The sequence below is a fragment of the Equus quagga genome, unplaced genomic scaffold (assembly GCF_021613505.1).
Source record: "Equus quagga isolate Etosha38 unplaced genomic scaffold, UCLA_HA_Equagga_1.0 73442_RagTag, whole genome shotgun sequence".
In the NCBI taxonomy this organism is placed as follows: Eukaryota; Metazoa; Chordata; class Mammalia; order Perissodactyla; family Equidae; genus Equus; species Equus quagga.
Window position 1 is genome coordinate 6,274,950 of NW_025802777.1, and position 14,672 is coordinate 6,289,621.

The window sequence follows — 14,672 nt, forward strand, 5'->3', positions numbered from 1 at the left end:
AAGTGTTTTTTGGTTTTTGTTTTTTTGTAGAAAAGCGTTTATTTTGAGCCGTAACCCCCCCCCATTATGTATATTCATTTCCTATAATACATTAATTGGACAGTTTCCCTAAAATATTGACTGACTTGCCTCTCTGAATATAATTCCAAGATGAAAGCAAATCGCGTTAAAATGACCTTTTCTTCTCCAACTTCTCCCTCTAGTACACCCTGCGCTGTGACATGAAGCGGTCTCTGCTGGCCAAGGACTTGACAAAGACCTGTGAATTCATCGTTCACTCTGCTGTAAGCTGTGCTTGGGGGCTCGGGGCCTTAATACTAGGACTCTTCTGTGGGGTCGGGGAGTTTACCCTACTTACAGGCTAATAAGTTAGCCTGTTACTGTTCTGTGGCTGCTGAGAGACACGAGACTCTGGGTCAGAGACAAGGGACCTGGTTTCTCCTGGCATAGCAAGCAGTGTGAGCATCAGCATGTGCATCATTCCCTTGGGCCCAGAGTCCCACAGGGTGATGCCACAGGCCCAAATGACACTGGACCTGAGGGGGTTCATGCCTTGGCTGAGGAGCACCAAGCTGGGGAGCCCACCTTTGTTATAGCAAGCAGTGAGCAAGCCTGCTCTTTGCCCGGAGGGAGACATCACCTCCTCCCTCAAGGTTGCTACAGCCAACACAGCTCAGAGATGGCCAGGCCCGGGTAAAGAATGGTCAGGGCCTCACAATTGTGGCATCCCCAGCACAAACATACAGGGACACTCAGGGCCAGGGTGGGTTGCCTCTCACAACACCTTTTGCTAATATTTCGCAGTGACAAAATGTTCTTTAAAAATTCCTTTCACATGCCAACTTAGGGGACTGGATCCCCTCCCCTACCACTGCAGGGGCTCCAAGTGAATTCATGGCGGATTCAGAGTCCTCTGCAGCCCCTCCCTGCTATTCCTTGGTCATCATGCAGAACCCTAGGAGTGACTGGCAGTGCCTGCCCTCGGTGTGACACTTTGGTGACAGATACTCACGCTGATAACCGTTGATTCCTCGTGTCTCTTGGGCCTTTCCGGGTCCTGTATCCCTGCTGCTGCCATGCCTGGGCCTTCCCTTCCCTGTGCTGCACGCTCACTGGACGGCCTCTGGTTCAGGGCCGGTCCTGCCCCTCCTTCCCGGTTCTGCTGTGGCCTGGTTCCCTCCCTTGACCAGCTCCCTAGACTCAGCCTCTGGTACCTCTGGCTTCAATTTGAGTCTCAGCAGTTCAGGGACAGAAGTTAGCAAAACTGGGGTTCCTGGAGGTGTTCAGGCACGTGGAGCCTGGATGCGGTGGCTGAGAGTGGTACCAGAGCACCTAGCGGGCCTGCGGCTGCTGCCAGGCATCCTCCTGGGCTGACTCGGAAACGCCGCTCCTGAGGGCCTCACAGAGCTGAAAGAGACCTGCCCTCTGTGAGCGTGTGGATTCCAGGGGCCTGAGCCCGTGTCACCGCGTCACCTGGACTGCACAGCCAGCAAGGCCACGGCTTTCCTGGCTCGTTACATAGTGCAGCCCACAGCTTGAGTGCCATGAGCAGGACATGGCGGCCAGGGGCTCACACGTGTCCCACGCCTTTGCCAATGTAATAAACTACATTGTGATGCAGTTAATTTTTATGGAAAATTTGCAGTTGCGTTTCCTTTACACTATTATGAAGTGTCCATGAGTATCTTTTAATAGTGATTAAAAAGTAAAAATGTAGGTCTTGGGGCCAGCCCAGTGGCGTGGTGGTGAAGTTTGCACACTCTGCTTCGGTGGCCCAGGGTTTGCAGGTTCAGATACCAGGTGCAGACCTATCACTGCTCATCAAGCCATGCTGTGGAGGCATCCCACATAAAATAGAGGAAGACTGGCACAGATGTTAGCTCAGGGACAATCTTCCTCACACAAAAAAGGTAAAAATGTAAGTCTTAAGTCTCTTGTGCATAAGATTGGCAAAATCACTGATGTCCTTTATTTGTGTCATTTTTTTGACTTTTTAGGACTTCTAACAGTTGTAGCTTCCCTCTTTATAAATTTTTAATCACGGTGTTTGAAGTGTCTCTTTTAGTGATAAAATATATAAATTTGTGTAAAATATGAAAAAATATTTATCTTTTTTCAAAGTTATGTGATTTTGATGAATATTTTCCTTTGTTCCGTCAAAAGTCTTCAAACTGAAGCAAAAAAATTTTTTTAATGTAGATTATTACCTATAAAAGACATAATACCCTTTTATGTCCTTAATAACAAGAGTCTACAACTTTGTGAAGAAGAACGAGCCCAAATTCAGCCCCCTGCCCAGAGCCAGGCCCCAGCCTAGGGCCCCCACCCACAGCCTGGTCATGACTGCGCAGCCCCTTGTTGGTCAGCTCCCCTCAGGGTAGGCGGCCACGGCAGAGCCCGTGGGGCTTCCCCCTGCTCCCGGTGCTGTGTCAACACTCGGCTTGCAAGGCTGTGTTCCCTGCGAGTGATTTCACGGGAAGGCCAGACCGCACTGTGACCTGTAGTTGACAACACGTTAAATGTTCCTTACATTCTGAAGGAGGAGTATATTCACTAAAGAGTGTGCTCATGAACCTGTTCATAAAAAGAGTATCTCCAAGAAGAGTGGTCCCGAGAAGAAGCTTCTGGTCAGTGAGTGGAGTTGGCGGATTGGTCAGTGCCCTTCCTCCCCCACGGCCCCCCTGCCCTCTGGCATCCGTGGCCTTTGGATCCTGGCCCCTGAGTAAAGATGCCAGGCAGGCCCTGGCGAAGCTTGGCTATGTTGGTGGGTTCTGCAGTTACGTAATGTGGAGATGATCGTTGTTAATTAATTATGGTGACATTTCTAATTCATTAATTTATAGGTGTGATTCTTGCAGATAGACAGCTGTGTAGCTCAGTGGCTGACAGCCCTGCTGGTGGAGCCAGACCACCTGGGTTTGAGTCCCGCCTCTGCCACTTGCTTGAGCAAGCCATTGAGGCCCTCTGCGCCCCACTGTTCTCCTCTGTGAAGTGGGACCAGTGACAGTCATAGCACCCCAGAGGGTCATCGTGCAGATTCAGTGGCACACTGAGACACTCTGGTGTTAGCTCTCATTCTAAAAGCCAGGTTTAAGATACCTATCTCCCAGCAATACTATTCTGTTTCTTAGGTCTAATTTTTTTTGTTTTCCTGAGGAAGATTGGCCCCGAGTTAACATCTGTACCAATCTTCCTCTGTTTTATGTGGGACACTCCTACAGCATGGCTTGACGAGCAGTGCTAGGTCCGTGCCCAGGATCCTGATCTGTGAACCCTGGACCGCCAAAGCAGAGCATGCAAACTTTACTACGCTACCAGGCTGGCCCCTTTTAGGTCTAATTTTTAAATTCTGCACCTGAAAGGGACCTTAGAGACTAAGAAGTCTATCCCCTCATTTTACAGACGAGGAAACTGAGTCAGGGGGATGAAGAAATTTGACAGAGAACTGCACATTGTTGTTGGCAGAGCTGTGTTTAGAACCAGGCATCCTGCCTCTGGGTACCGGTTCTTCCTGGCTCGTTATGCTCCTCTTCATTCCTTTAAGAGAAAGAGGAGTCTGGGGGCCGGCTCCGTGGCCGAGTGGTTAAGTTCGCGCGCTCCGCCTCGGCGGCCCAGGGTTCGGATCCTGGGCGTGGACATGGCACCGCTCGTCAGGCCACAGTGAGGCGGCGTGCCACATCCCACAACTAGAAGGACCTGCAACTAGGATATACAACTATGTACCGGGGGCGGGGGTTGGGAAATAAAGCAGAAAAAAAAAAGTTGGTAACAGTTGTTAGCCCAGGTGCCAATCCTTAAAAAAAAAAAAAGAAGATTGGCAACAGTTGTTAGCCTAGGTGCCAATCTTTAAAAAAAAAAAGAGAAAGAGGAGTCTGACTGTGGAACTGTTGGCCCTCAAGCAGCTGATTTTGGTTTTCCTCCCGTTTCAGCCTCAGAAGGGGAAACTGACCCCGAGCCCCGTGGATTTCACCATCACACCTGAAACCCTGCAGAACGTCAAAGAGGTAACGTGTGCCTCATGCTCCAATGCCTGCCGGGTGTTTTCTTAGAAACCATGTGCCCCTGACAGACTGTTGCCCCGTGTTCTCTATTTGGGCATGGAATTATTCTTTTTTCCCTGCCTTTTGTCTGAGTGATTAGGTTTGTGAGGGTTGTGGGGTTTTTTCTGTTTATATTGTTGTTTGCTCCTTTTTTCTCTAACATCCTATTTCTACTTTCCTAGTTTGTTGTTAGTGCCGTTGAGTCGATTCTGGCTCCTAGCAACTCTGTGCACAGCACAGCGGAACCCTGCCAGGTCTTTCTGCGCCATCCTCTCCCCTTCCGGGACTGTGGCAGACTGTGCTCTGCTGTTAACAGGGCTCTCAGGGCCAGTGTTTCAGATGTGGGCGGCCAGGTCCTTCTTCCTCATCTGTCTTAGTCTGGAAGCTCCGCTGAAACCTGTCCACATGGGTAACGCTGCTGGTGTTACTTTCCTAGTAGTTACCCTTAAGTGTTCAAACATACGTAGACCATTATAAGTTTAAGACAATTGTAAGCATTGAGAATAAGTACCTTCTGGCCCAAGGTTTGTAACATTTTTGCATTTTTCTCCTATCACACTCCCCCCATTTGTTGAAGTCATCTGAAATCTAAGTTCTGGTTTGTCATTTATTTTTCCAAATGTTAAGCCTTTATTGGCTTAGAAACCATTTCTTAATAGTTGCCTGAAGTATCATAGTCATATTATCCAGCGTTAACCGTTAAGTTTTACCACATTCATTGCTCACCATTGTTTTCACTTGCTTATGTTTTCTTCTTTGATTTATTTTTTGTTTAGCTGGAATACATCCTACTGTCATTCTTTCAGAAAGGGTAAAGAGTGAACTTAAAATCCTTGAGTGTCTGAAAAATATCTTACTTTGATGTCACACTTGAATCCTAGCTTGTTAGGTAGAAAATTCTAGCTCTAATATCATTTGCCCTTAGAACTTTGAAAGACAGCTCCCTGGCTTTCTGGTGCCTCATCATACTGAGGCCGATCTGATTCTCAAATGTGTGTGCTCATCTGTTTCTTCTCTCTCTCTCCCCTCCCCGACAAAAAACTTCCAAGATCTCCCACCCTTCATGTTCTAAAATTTCAAAGCACTTGCCCAGGGCTGGATCCTTATTTTGTCAGCATGCCCGGCATTGGGTGGTCCCTTTAGTTCGTTCTGAAGGCTGAACCTTCTTCAGCTCCGTGAACTTCTCTTGTATTATTTCTTGGGTGCATCATAGGAGAACCCGTTGGCTTCACCTATAAGCTCACTAATGTGTCTTCAGAGAGTACGTAGCCCGTGTGTTCACCTGTTCACTTCACTTCGAAGCATGATTTCTTTTTCAAGATCGCCGTTCTTTTATCCCAGACACAGTGCCCTCCATCTCTGTTCCTGTATGGATGCTGTCTCTGAGGGGGCTGGCTCTAATGTGTGTTGAGTGTATGCCTCTTTTTCATGCTTTTATTTTCCTCAAGCGTTGATTAGTTCCTGGTTGTCAGTTTACGTGTATAGGTGCGGATCTAATGCGTATGGTCTTGGTAACTGGACTCTCGCTTTAGCCCCAGTGAGAGTCTGTTCCTCTGATTGTGAGCGCATCTGACCAGAGCAGCCTTGCCTTGAGTGTCGTGCAGCGGGAGGAGGCATTCAACCCTGGGTGCTTTCTTTTACGGGGTGTGGGCAGCCTGTCTTCTGGGTCTGGGGGCTCGCTGTCCTGCACTGGGGCCATAAATGACTTGGGACACTTGCCCTGCCTTGCCCAGCCTGCTTTGGGAGCCTCCTCGGTGGGAAGTCCCCCTCGAGGGAAGCTGTGGTGCCAGCCTGGGGCAGGCGCTGACTCCTGGGGCTGCACACGGCCAGTTTGGCCACCCTCTGATGTGTTACCTGCGACTGTCCGCCCCTGCCCTTCCTGGGTGGCCCCCGCCTCTATCTCGGGGCTACCCAGGCGCTGTGGGAACCCTTGCTCGCAGACCTCTCTCCGCCAGCTGTAGGTGTGGTCCCCTGGGCCCTCACGAGCTTCCCTGTCTCCGTCCCCTTCCATCGCACAGAATGCTTCACGGGGGCGTCTCCGGAAGGCGTTCCGCGTCGCTTTGCCGGGCGCAGGCTTATTTGTGGTCCTGTCAGTGGGAGGAGAGGTGAGATGGATGTTGGTCAGTGTCTACAGCTGGACGTGAGATTTTTCATCAGCTGCCTAAAAGGATTTTAATGTAGACTGCTACTGCTTTCTATTTTTCTAAACTAATAGCTTCTTTTACTTTTAGTTATTTTTAGAATTCTGTCTTAAATCAAAACTTTTTTAGAGTTCTCTGCCTCTGGGGCCCACCAGGACGGAGCACCTTGCTTTTCAGCGCTGTCCAGTATGGTGGCATCAGCCACATGTGACCACCGACACTTGAGATGTGGCTGGTGTGAACTGAGATGCGCTGTAAGCAGAAGACGCTGACTGGATTTCAGAGACTCAGTGTGAAAAAGAGGATGTGAAACACCACTCATAATCTTTTAATAGTGATTATATGTGGAAGTGATAATATTTTGGATATATTGGCTAATTTTACCTGTTTCCTTTTACTTTTTTAAATGTGGCTCCTAGAAAATTTTAGATTACGTGTTTTGTGGCTTACCTTGTGCCTCTCTTGGACAGTGGTGTTTAAGCTTTCTTTACCTTCAGTCACGGGGACGCAGCGAGGTCAAGGCTGCGAGAAGCGTGGTCCATAACTGCCGGTCTCTGTCCCGCAGGAGCACCCCACTCACTGTGCCCAGTTTCCTCTGTCTGCAGAGAGACGCTCCACAGGCTTTTAGGCGAGCATTAAAGAACATTGTTCTCTGTAAATTTCCTTGAAATAAAATAACTGTCTTGGCTTTTCAAAATTGCATCATTGGGAATATTTCAAAATTGATTATCTTTTTAAATGTTGTGTGTGTGTGTGTGATTGGTTGTCCTTAAACACTGTTGGCAACTTCCTCAGACTTTCTTATGTCACATTCTTTGGCGAGAAGGGGCTTTCCAGATCTGATCTAGGCAATTCGGATGATTCTGAGAAAGAGCTGGTCCTTCTCTACAGGCAGTGTCCGTCAGGTGCCTTATGTCTGTAGACTGAATGGAATAATTCAGTCTGTTAATTAAGTTGACAGAAGATCTAAGCACTGTTGGACCATTCTTCCTATTTTGTAAAAGAGCATCCCAATGGGTTTTATAAAAATTATCCAACTTTGTTTTCAGTTGTTTTTTGTTTGTTTGGTGTCTTTGTTTTGTTTTGTTTTTGCTGAGGAAAATTAGCCCTCAGCTAACATCTGTTGCCAGTCTTCCTCTGCTTTTTATTTGTGAGCCCCTGCCACAGCGCAGCTGGATGAGTGGTGTAGGGCCGCGCCCAGGATCCAAACCTGTGACCTGGGCTGTGAAGCGGAACAGGCTGAACTTAACCACTAAGTCACTGGGCCAGCCTCTGTTTTCAGTTTTTATTTGTACCAAAGTGACTATTGAGTACTTTCTCTTGGCACCTTCCGTTCCTGATGTATTTGTGTTTGTTTTGTCCTAGAGGGCCTTGCTCCCTAAATTTCTCATCAGAGGACATCTCAACTCCACCAACTGTGTTATCACACAGCCACTGACAGGAGAGCTGGTGGTGGAGAGCTCGGAGGCCGCCATCAGGAGCATCGAGCTGCAGCTGGTGCGCGTGGAGACCTGCGGTAAGTCAGGCCCAGCTGCTGCGTGCAGTCGGCGGTTAATGTGCTGTGGGTGGAACAGAGGGAGGCAGGCCTCTTGATCCCACGAAGTGTGTGTGTGAGGGAAGTGAGACGTGGAAGGAAGGGGACCCCCCAGAACCCTGAGAGCAAATGGGAGCAGTCAGCGAGCATGTGGACACGGGTTCTCATGGAGTCTCGGGCCTGTGGATCAGCTTGCATGTTGGCTGTTTGCTGACCACGGATGCTTCTCACTTCTGCAGGGTGTGCGGAAGGCTATGCGCGAGATGCCACGGAGATTCAGAACATTCAGATCGCCGATGGGGATGTCTGTCGGAGCCTCTCTGTCCCCATATACATGGTCTTCCCCCGGCTCTTCACCTGTCCCACGCTGGAGACCACCAACTTCAAAGTGGGTAAGTGTGCTGCTCCCACCCTCGCAGGCCTGGCGGGATTCTCCTGTGAAGGGGGCAGAAGGGGCCACACAGTGTCGGGGACACTTACTTGTCTGGGTCGGGCACAGCTCAGAGCACTAGGTCCTTCAGTCACTCAGCAGAAGCTGCTGTGACCTGGCTCTCGAGGAACTTGCGTCGTCACACAGGGAGACGGCAGCAACCATGTCACTGTGGGCCAGGGCAGGTGACGATAAGGAGGGACGAGCCAGCAGTGTGCACGGGGAAGTCAAGTTGGCTCCTGCGATCGGCAGAGGAGGGGAGACCCAGAACGCGACAGTGCAGTGTGGACATTAATCGCCATGAAGCTTTTGTTCCACCAGCTTAGGGTCCTAGTCATTCTCTGCCATGACACATGTAGACGGTTTGACCACAAGATCCGAATCGTGTCACAGACACGGCTTTCTTTCCTGCTTTTTCTCCCTTCACTTTATGCCATGAACATTTCCGTGGTTTTAAATAGTCTTATAAAATATGTTAACGGTGCATCCATCCTAATAAAATGGCCATGCTTATGAAGTTCAGTGGAGAGGGCAACCCTCACTCCAAGGACACAGGAGGGCCAGACCCGAGGGACTTTGCCCTCGCTGACACGACGTTCTGCAGACTTATTGGAAAGACCACGGAAAGTGTCCCTGGACTTTCCGGGGACAACCTTCTGAGTCATGCCCGAGGCTCCTCGGTAGATGGATGTGATGAGGGGGTTTTGGTAATTGCTCCTGCTGTTATAAGTGCTTCACTGAGAAATGGGAAGATGGTCCCTGAGGCCATTACGTTTTATTCATGTCATATTCCCCCTAAATCCCCTAAATCTTTTAACGTGCGTTATTATTAGTACAGAGAGCATCCTTTTTTTAATTAGACCATAATTTTACTTTCCATAATTCTAGATAATGTAACTTAAATTTTAAGTCAGCAGTTGCGTCACCACAGTTGAGTGTGTGCTCTTTGTTTAGGAGCGGGAAGGGTTGCCGTGTCTGTCACTGAGTCGCTGGGTGCTTGTTGGACTCTCTGTGCCTCCGTGTGGAGTGTGTTCCTGGAGCACGTGCACCTGGTGGTTAGAGGCACAGTTTAATGTTTGTGGAGCCCCTGAGTGCTTCATTTGAAATGCTCATTGTAGGGAGAGCACAGTGGGGTCAGGGCACCCATGTCAGCAGAGAGGGCAGCAACTCAGCGTTCGCCAGACTCACAAAAGGACGGCCAAGTCTGCTGACATCTACGACACGCTGAGGTACCACGATTTATCTCCGAAAGCGTGTGTATGATTGTCGTTGAATCGATGGTGTGTGCCCACAGGACACAGAGGCGCCAGGGGCCCGGAGTGCAGAGTACGTGCCCTCAGACACCCAGGCCCACCCCAGACCACAGGTCCCAGTGGAGGTGCCCCCAGGGCCGCCGGCGTCTTGCTCCCTGGCACACCACATACTGTGCCCCGAAGGTGGTATTTTTTACTTCAGAATACTTTGATTTTAAGTTAAAGAGGAGGAGCTTGTCTATTGATTTCATAACTTGGTTTTCCCACATAAACCTCAAAAAGGTCCAGAAAGGTATTTTTTCTGCTATGCTAAATGTTAAACACTGTGGTTTTTGTGTGTTATTCCTATGAGATTTACAAAGCACCCACGTCACTGCCACGTGGAGCCTCTGGTCCCTCCATGTGGGTAGCGCCCTCAGTCCCTCAGCCAGGACATCAGGATGCGCTTGTCCTTGTGCCCTGTCTGGTGCTGAGTCTGGTTTGGGGCTTGCACAGCCCCAGACGCTGTCATTTATGGGAGTCCCCACAGAAAAGAGGTGACGTGCGGCCTTTGTGTGAGCGCTGCAGCCTCTCCTGGGTCCCGGGCTTGCTGTCGCAGGGCTGGCTGAGGGCAGGCTCGGTGTCCCAGGGAGGATCGGCCCCTCCGGGTTGGGAGGTGGGCGAGCCCTGTGTCCTGAGGTCGGAGCAGTGTCTGCGCGTGTCCCCTTCACCTGTGCTGGTGCTGACCACTGGGACGTCACCTGTGGGTGGAGAGCGTCCCCAGCAGGAGCTCACCGGGAGTTTGGGGCGGACTGGTGGCTTGATGCCGGGGCTTTGCCGAGTTCTCTGCCCTGAGGAAGGCCAGCACTGGCGCCCCGAGTGCCCGCCTGTCCCCTCTGTCCACTCCAGCCAACTGTGCTCCATCCAGGGAAGGACGACGAGGTGGCTGAAGGAGGAGGGTAACAGGAAGGTCCTGGGGGCTGTCCTAGTGCTCTGACGATATCAAAGGAAGGTGACAGTTGGGCGCTGCTGCCGCCTGACTCCCGTGGTGGCTGGCGCTTGGGCAAAGCTGGACAGCCACATGGGGGGACATGTGGGACTCCAGCCACAGGTGGGGCCTCGAGTGAGCTGCCCCCCAGCCCCTCCCTTCGCCTGCGCTCTCTGCCCTCAGAGCCCCTCCCCCTGGGACGTGGCCGCTGTCTTCAGGGGCCCCCTCCTCACACACACCCCACTTTTGCTGTCACCAAGGCCTCCTCGTGTGCCCACAGGTAGGAGGCGGGCATTTGAACAGGGGTTTCAGATAAGGACGGCCGGCCAGTAACGGCGCCATCTCTGCCTGTTCTCTCTCCCTTGGGGTGGGAGGCGAGCACCCGAGCTGCTGCGGTCCAGCCTGGAGGCTGCGATTCCATTAACAGCTGTAGGAAAGGTGAAAATAGAGCAAAAGAATACAAACGAATGGAAAGGATTCTGGAAGATTCTCTAGTAAAGACAAAGGATAAGGAGAGCGTGGGTGGGGAAGCTGATGCCTTGCAACTTGCTCCCGTGTGAGAAGGCAGGTTTGTGTGGAGCAAGTGCACCAGAGGCAGGCAGACCCCAGTGGAGTGGCTCCCGGGGTCTCGGGGAGCTCAGGCTGCCGGCCGGGGACAGGAGTGGGGCGCCCACGCGGCGCCCCCTCCGTGCAGAGCCGGCTGCGCCCCGGTGGTCCGCCTGTTCCCCTGCGGGAGCCAGCGCACATCAACCCAACCCTTCTCTCCTCAGAGTTCGAGGTGAACATCGTGGTGCTGCTCCACGCCGACCACCTCATCACCGAGAACTTCCCGCTGAAGCTCTGCAGGGTGTAGCCCGGGCGCGGCCTCTGCCTGCGGGCTCTGCGGGCATGGACGGGACTCGCAGGTGGCAGAGCCCTCCTCCTCCTTTCCCCAGCACGGGCGCCTCTCATCGGACCTTTCCTTTGAGGTTCATCAGGACTGCTTCCTGTCACTGGCAAGATCATCTCCCAGAAAGCAAAGTTTCCTGCCACTCCTGACTCCCCCGCCCCTCGTGAGGGTCAGTAACACGGTGTGACAGTAGTTGAGATTCCAGGGAGAAAAGGAAACCCTCCCTGCCTGGCCAGGGGACTCCCGACAGCCCAGGATGGCGACGAGCATGCTGGTTGCTTGTGACGTTTGCAGTGACCCCCGAGGAGGCGTGCAGAGTGGCACCCCCTGGAAACGGGGCACTTTTCCCCCTCTCTTGTGTAGTTCTGTACCATTTTTCATGCTGACTTCAGAACCTGGAGGGAACTGGACTAAGTGTTCCTTGCTCTGCTAGGAGCGAGGGGATTTGGTGGCGATGGCGGTGCTGGAGTAATTCTGAAGGCTCAGGAGCTGGTGTAAAACCGTGTGCTGCCCTATTTCCAGAACACATTTAAATGTAAGGTGGCGTAAGGGGGAAACCCGCATGTCCGTGTCTCTTGTTGGGTGGGTTCTGGGTGGCAGGAGGCCTGTGCCCAGGGCAGTAGGTGAAGACCCCTGTGTGCTGGCTGGTGCCAGGAGCATGCCCTGGCCTTGATGAACTGGCCTGCCTCCCACCCCCAGGCTTTGGCCTGGAGCCCGGTTCTCCTTGTCCCCCTTGTGAGTCACGGTGAGAGGCGAGCCTGTTGCAACACATTCCTTCCTGCAGATCCTGCCATTGTTCCTGTCGGCCCACAGTCAGCCAGGCCTCGGAAATGAGCTGCGTGCTGCCCGCTCCCTGCCCTTCCCTGACAGGCCCTCCCGGGCAGACGTGGGCGAGACGCACCCTGCTCACGGCCCGGCTGCGCTGCCCTTGTCCTGGCACAGCCTTGGGCCGGGTGGTGCCGAGGGCCACAGACCTGACCAGGCGCCGCTGTAGCCCAGGGCTGCACCAGCGAAACTGATACAGCTTGCCCACAGAGTCGTGTCAAAGCTGGTTCCCAGGGAACACGTTTCTGGTCGATAAGTCTTTTATGCTCACATGATGTTAATAATTATCTTTGATGATGTATTTAAACTAGATAGCAGAAAACAAAAAAACAAAAAGGCCATAACTTCTAGGAAGTTTCAAAGAAATCATTTGTAATGTAAAAAAAACAGAATTTTGAGAAAGGTTCGGATTGTATATTGCTATATAATTTTTTTAGTAAACCGGTTTTATGGATGTAAACATGTAAACATGATGAGTGCTCTCCTTAGGGAATAGTATTACCTGAGCTGCCAGCAACCCGGCCAACTTTGTCATTTCTTCCGCCCCTGAGGGGCCCAGGCCAGGGCCTCGGGCAGGCCGTTTCCTTCCCCCTCTTGGCCGGATTCCTCTCCCCGTCAGTGATTAAGGAAGACGCAGATGTCGGGGCATCTTGGGCAGCAGCTGCCCCTCTGTGCCCCGCTGGCTGGAGCGGGGGTGTCCACTGTCCGAGCTCAGTTGTCAGATGCTCCCCTTACAGCAAGAGGAGAGGAGAGGAAGGGGAGGTGAAGGAAAGTCTGAACCGTGAATCTAGAACTGTGGTATTTTGGAAATGCCCATTTAGGCAGGAACACATTTTGGCTGTCGGAGCTCCAGCAGAAATGGGACCTGGCTCTGGTTCTCAGCTGCATTGTGAGTTCCACAGTAAAGATGGAGAGGTAAATCAGAAAAGGATAAAAAAAGCCGAAGCATCGGGCCTGAATTCATCGAGAGTCTGTGTCCCGAGCCCACCTTCTGGTGGGAGGTGGTGGAACCCTGACCTTCACCATTGGAGTCTTGTAATTCCCAAGGCCGAGTGTGAATCACCCTTTAAAAACTGGAGGCGCTGAGATTACCTCAGGTGCCAGCAGTGATGTATTGATGAAGCGGATTGCCCGTGTGCTTCCACTGTCCCTCTCTGATCCCCCTTCTTGTTCAGAAATAAGGTTGTATTTCCATGACCCATGCCTGCCTGGCTAGGGACTTATTTCTGACTCCCTTGCAGCCAGGTGTGGTCATGTGACAACGGGGACGTGGGCCACTGGAGGCTGGACCCCATCAACCCCTTCCCATGGCTGGGCCAGGAACAAGCCAGTGTCCCAGCCTGGACTGTGCCAGAGCACAACAAATGTGTGAGCAGAACAGCTCACCTTGCCACCCTGTGTCATCGTCACAGGGGAGAGAAAGGCATGGACTTGTATTCAAGCCACTGGATTGCTGGGGGTCTTGGCTGCAGCAGCCCAGCCCCACCATAGAGCTCGTGATGAGAGGGGCAAGAGTTCACATGTGCAGGGGTCTGGTCCCATCTGGTGCCTCTCAGAGAGCCTGAGGTCCGTGCGCGTGCAGAAGGACATCTTTGTGCCCACCCTCTGAGCCAAGACTTGACTTCAGGACTCTCAGAGGTCCAGAACCTTGCGTGGAGCCAGCCGGTCAAGTGCCATGACTGGGTAGGCTCGGCATTCCCTGGGGCCATTGCTGCTCATCCAGTGGCCCCAGAATCCAGCTGGACCCAGCCCTACCCAGTGAAACCCTGACCAGAGTGGAAGGAAAATGGGCTGGTTTTCACCATCACTCACTGTTCAGATAATTAAAAAGAGTGAGTTATGGGGGCCGGCCTGGTGGCGCAGCAGTTAAGTTCACACGTTCCCCATCGCCGGCCTGGGGTTTGCCAGTTTGGATCCCGGGTGTGGACATGGCATTGCTTGTCAAGCCATGCTGTGGTAGGCGTCCCACATATAAAGTAGAGGAAGATGGGCATGGATGTTAGCTCAGGGCCAGTCTTCCTCAGCAAGAAGAGGAGGATTGGTGGCAGATGTTAGCTCAGAGCTAGTCTCAAAAAACAAAAAAGAGTTATGGTTTTCCCAGAGAGAGGTGTCCACTTAATACCAAGAGTGAATTCTGTATTGACACCTGTAGTGCGTCCCTTTCACGCTACATTTTGGGAGGAGAGCTGCTATCTGGTGCCAGCTCGCAAACGTCCTTGAAACTTGCCAGGAGGTGCTACCTACAGTGAGGCTAACCCTCCTGTTCTGGAGGGACGGGCCACTCGCTGCTCCTGTTCAGCGGAGCTCAGTTCTGGCAGCTCCAAGTTGCTGCAGTGTTGACAGATACCAGCCATGGGTGTGGGTCTAATGAGAGCTGTATGAGCATCAGTCATCCTGGAGCAGGCCCTGTTCTCTCAGTGCCATGTGTGGGTTATTTTATTTCATTGTGTAGCGACCCTAGGAGGAGGGAGCTGATATTCTCCCCATATATGGAGGAGGGAATTGCAGTAGATGGAAAGGCACTTGTCCATGTGGCCACATGTTGCCCGAGCCACATACTCTACTGTAGTGCAGTAAAATTAGAAATGACTAC

The 14,672-nt window shown here is 51.9% G+C and overlaps 1 protein-coding gene across 1 annotated transcript in view; it reads left to right on the forward strand.

Annotated features, from left to right (window-relative positions):
• The window catches only part of LOC124234332 (vacuolar protein sorting-associated protein 26C), a 52,938-nt gene extending 40,391 nt beyond the window's left edge, over positions 1 to 12,547 (forward strand). Inside the window, exons 4-8 of the mRNA XM_046651655.1 lie at positions 204 to 284; positions 3,930 to 4,004; positions 7,547 to 7,697; positions 7,955 to 8,107; positions 11,136 to 12,547. Of these exons, the coding sequence (XP_046507611.1) occupies positions 204 to 284; positions 3,930 to 4,004; positions 7,547 to 7,697; positions 7,955 to 8,107; positions 11,136 to 11,218 (543 nt within the window). The 3' untranslated portion in view covers positions 11,219 to 12,547. The remainder of the gene's footprint in view (positions 1 to 203; positions 285 to 3,929; positions 4,005 to 7,546; positions 7,698 to 7,954; positions 8,108 to 11,135) is intronic.
• The last annotated feature ends 2,125 nt before the right edge of the window (positions 12,548 to 14,672 follow it).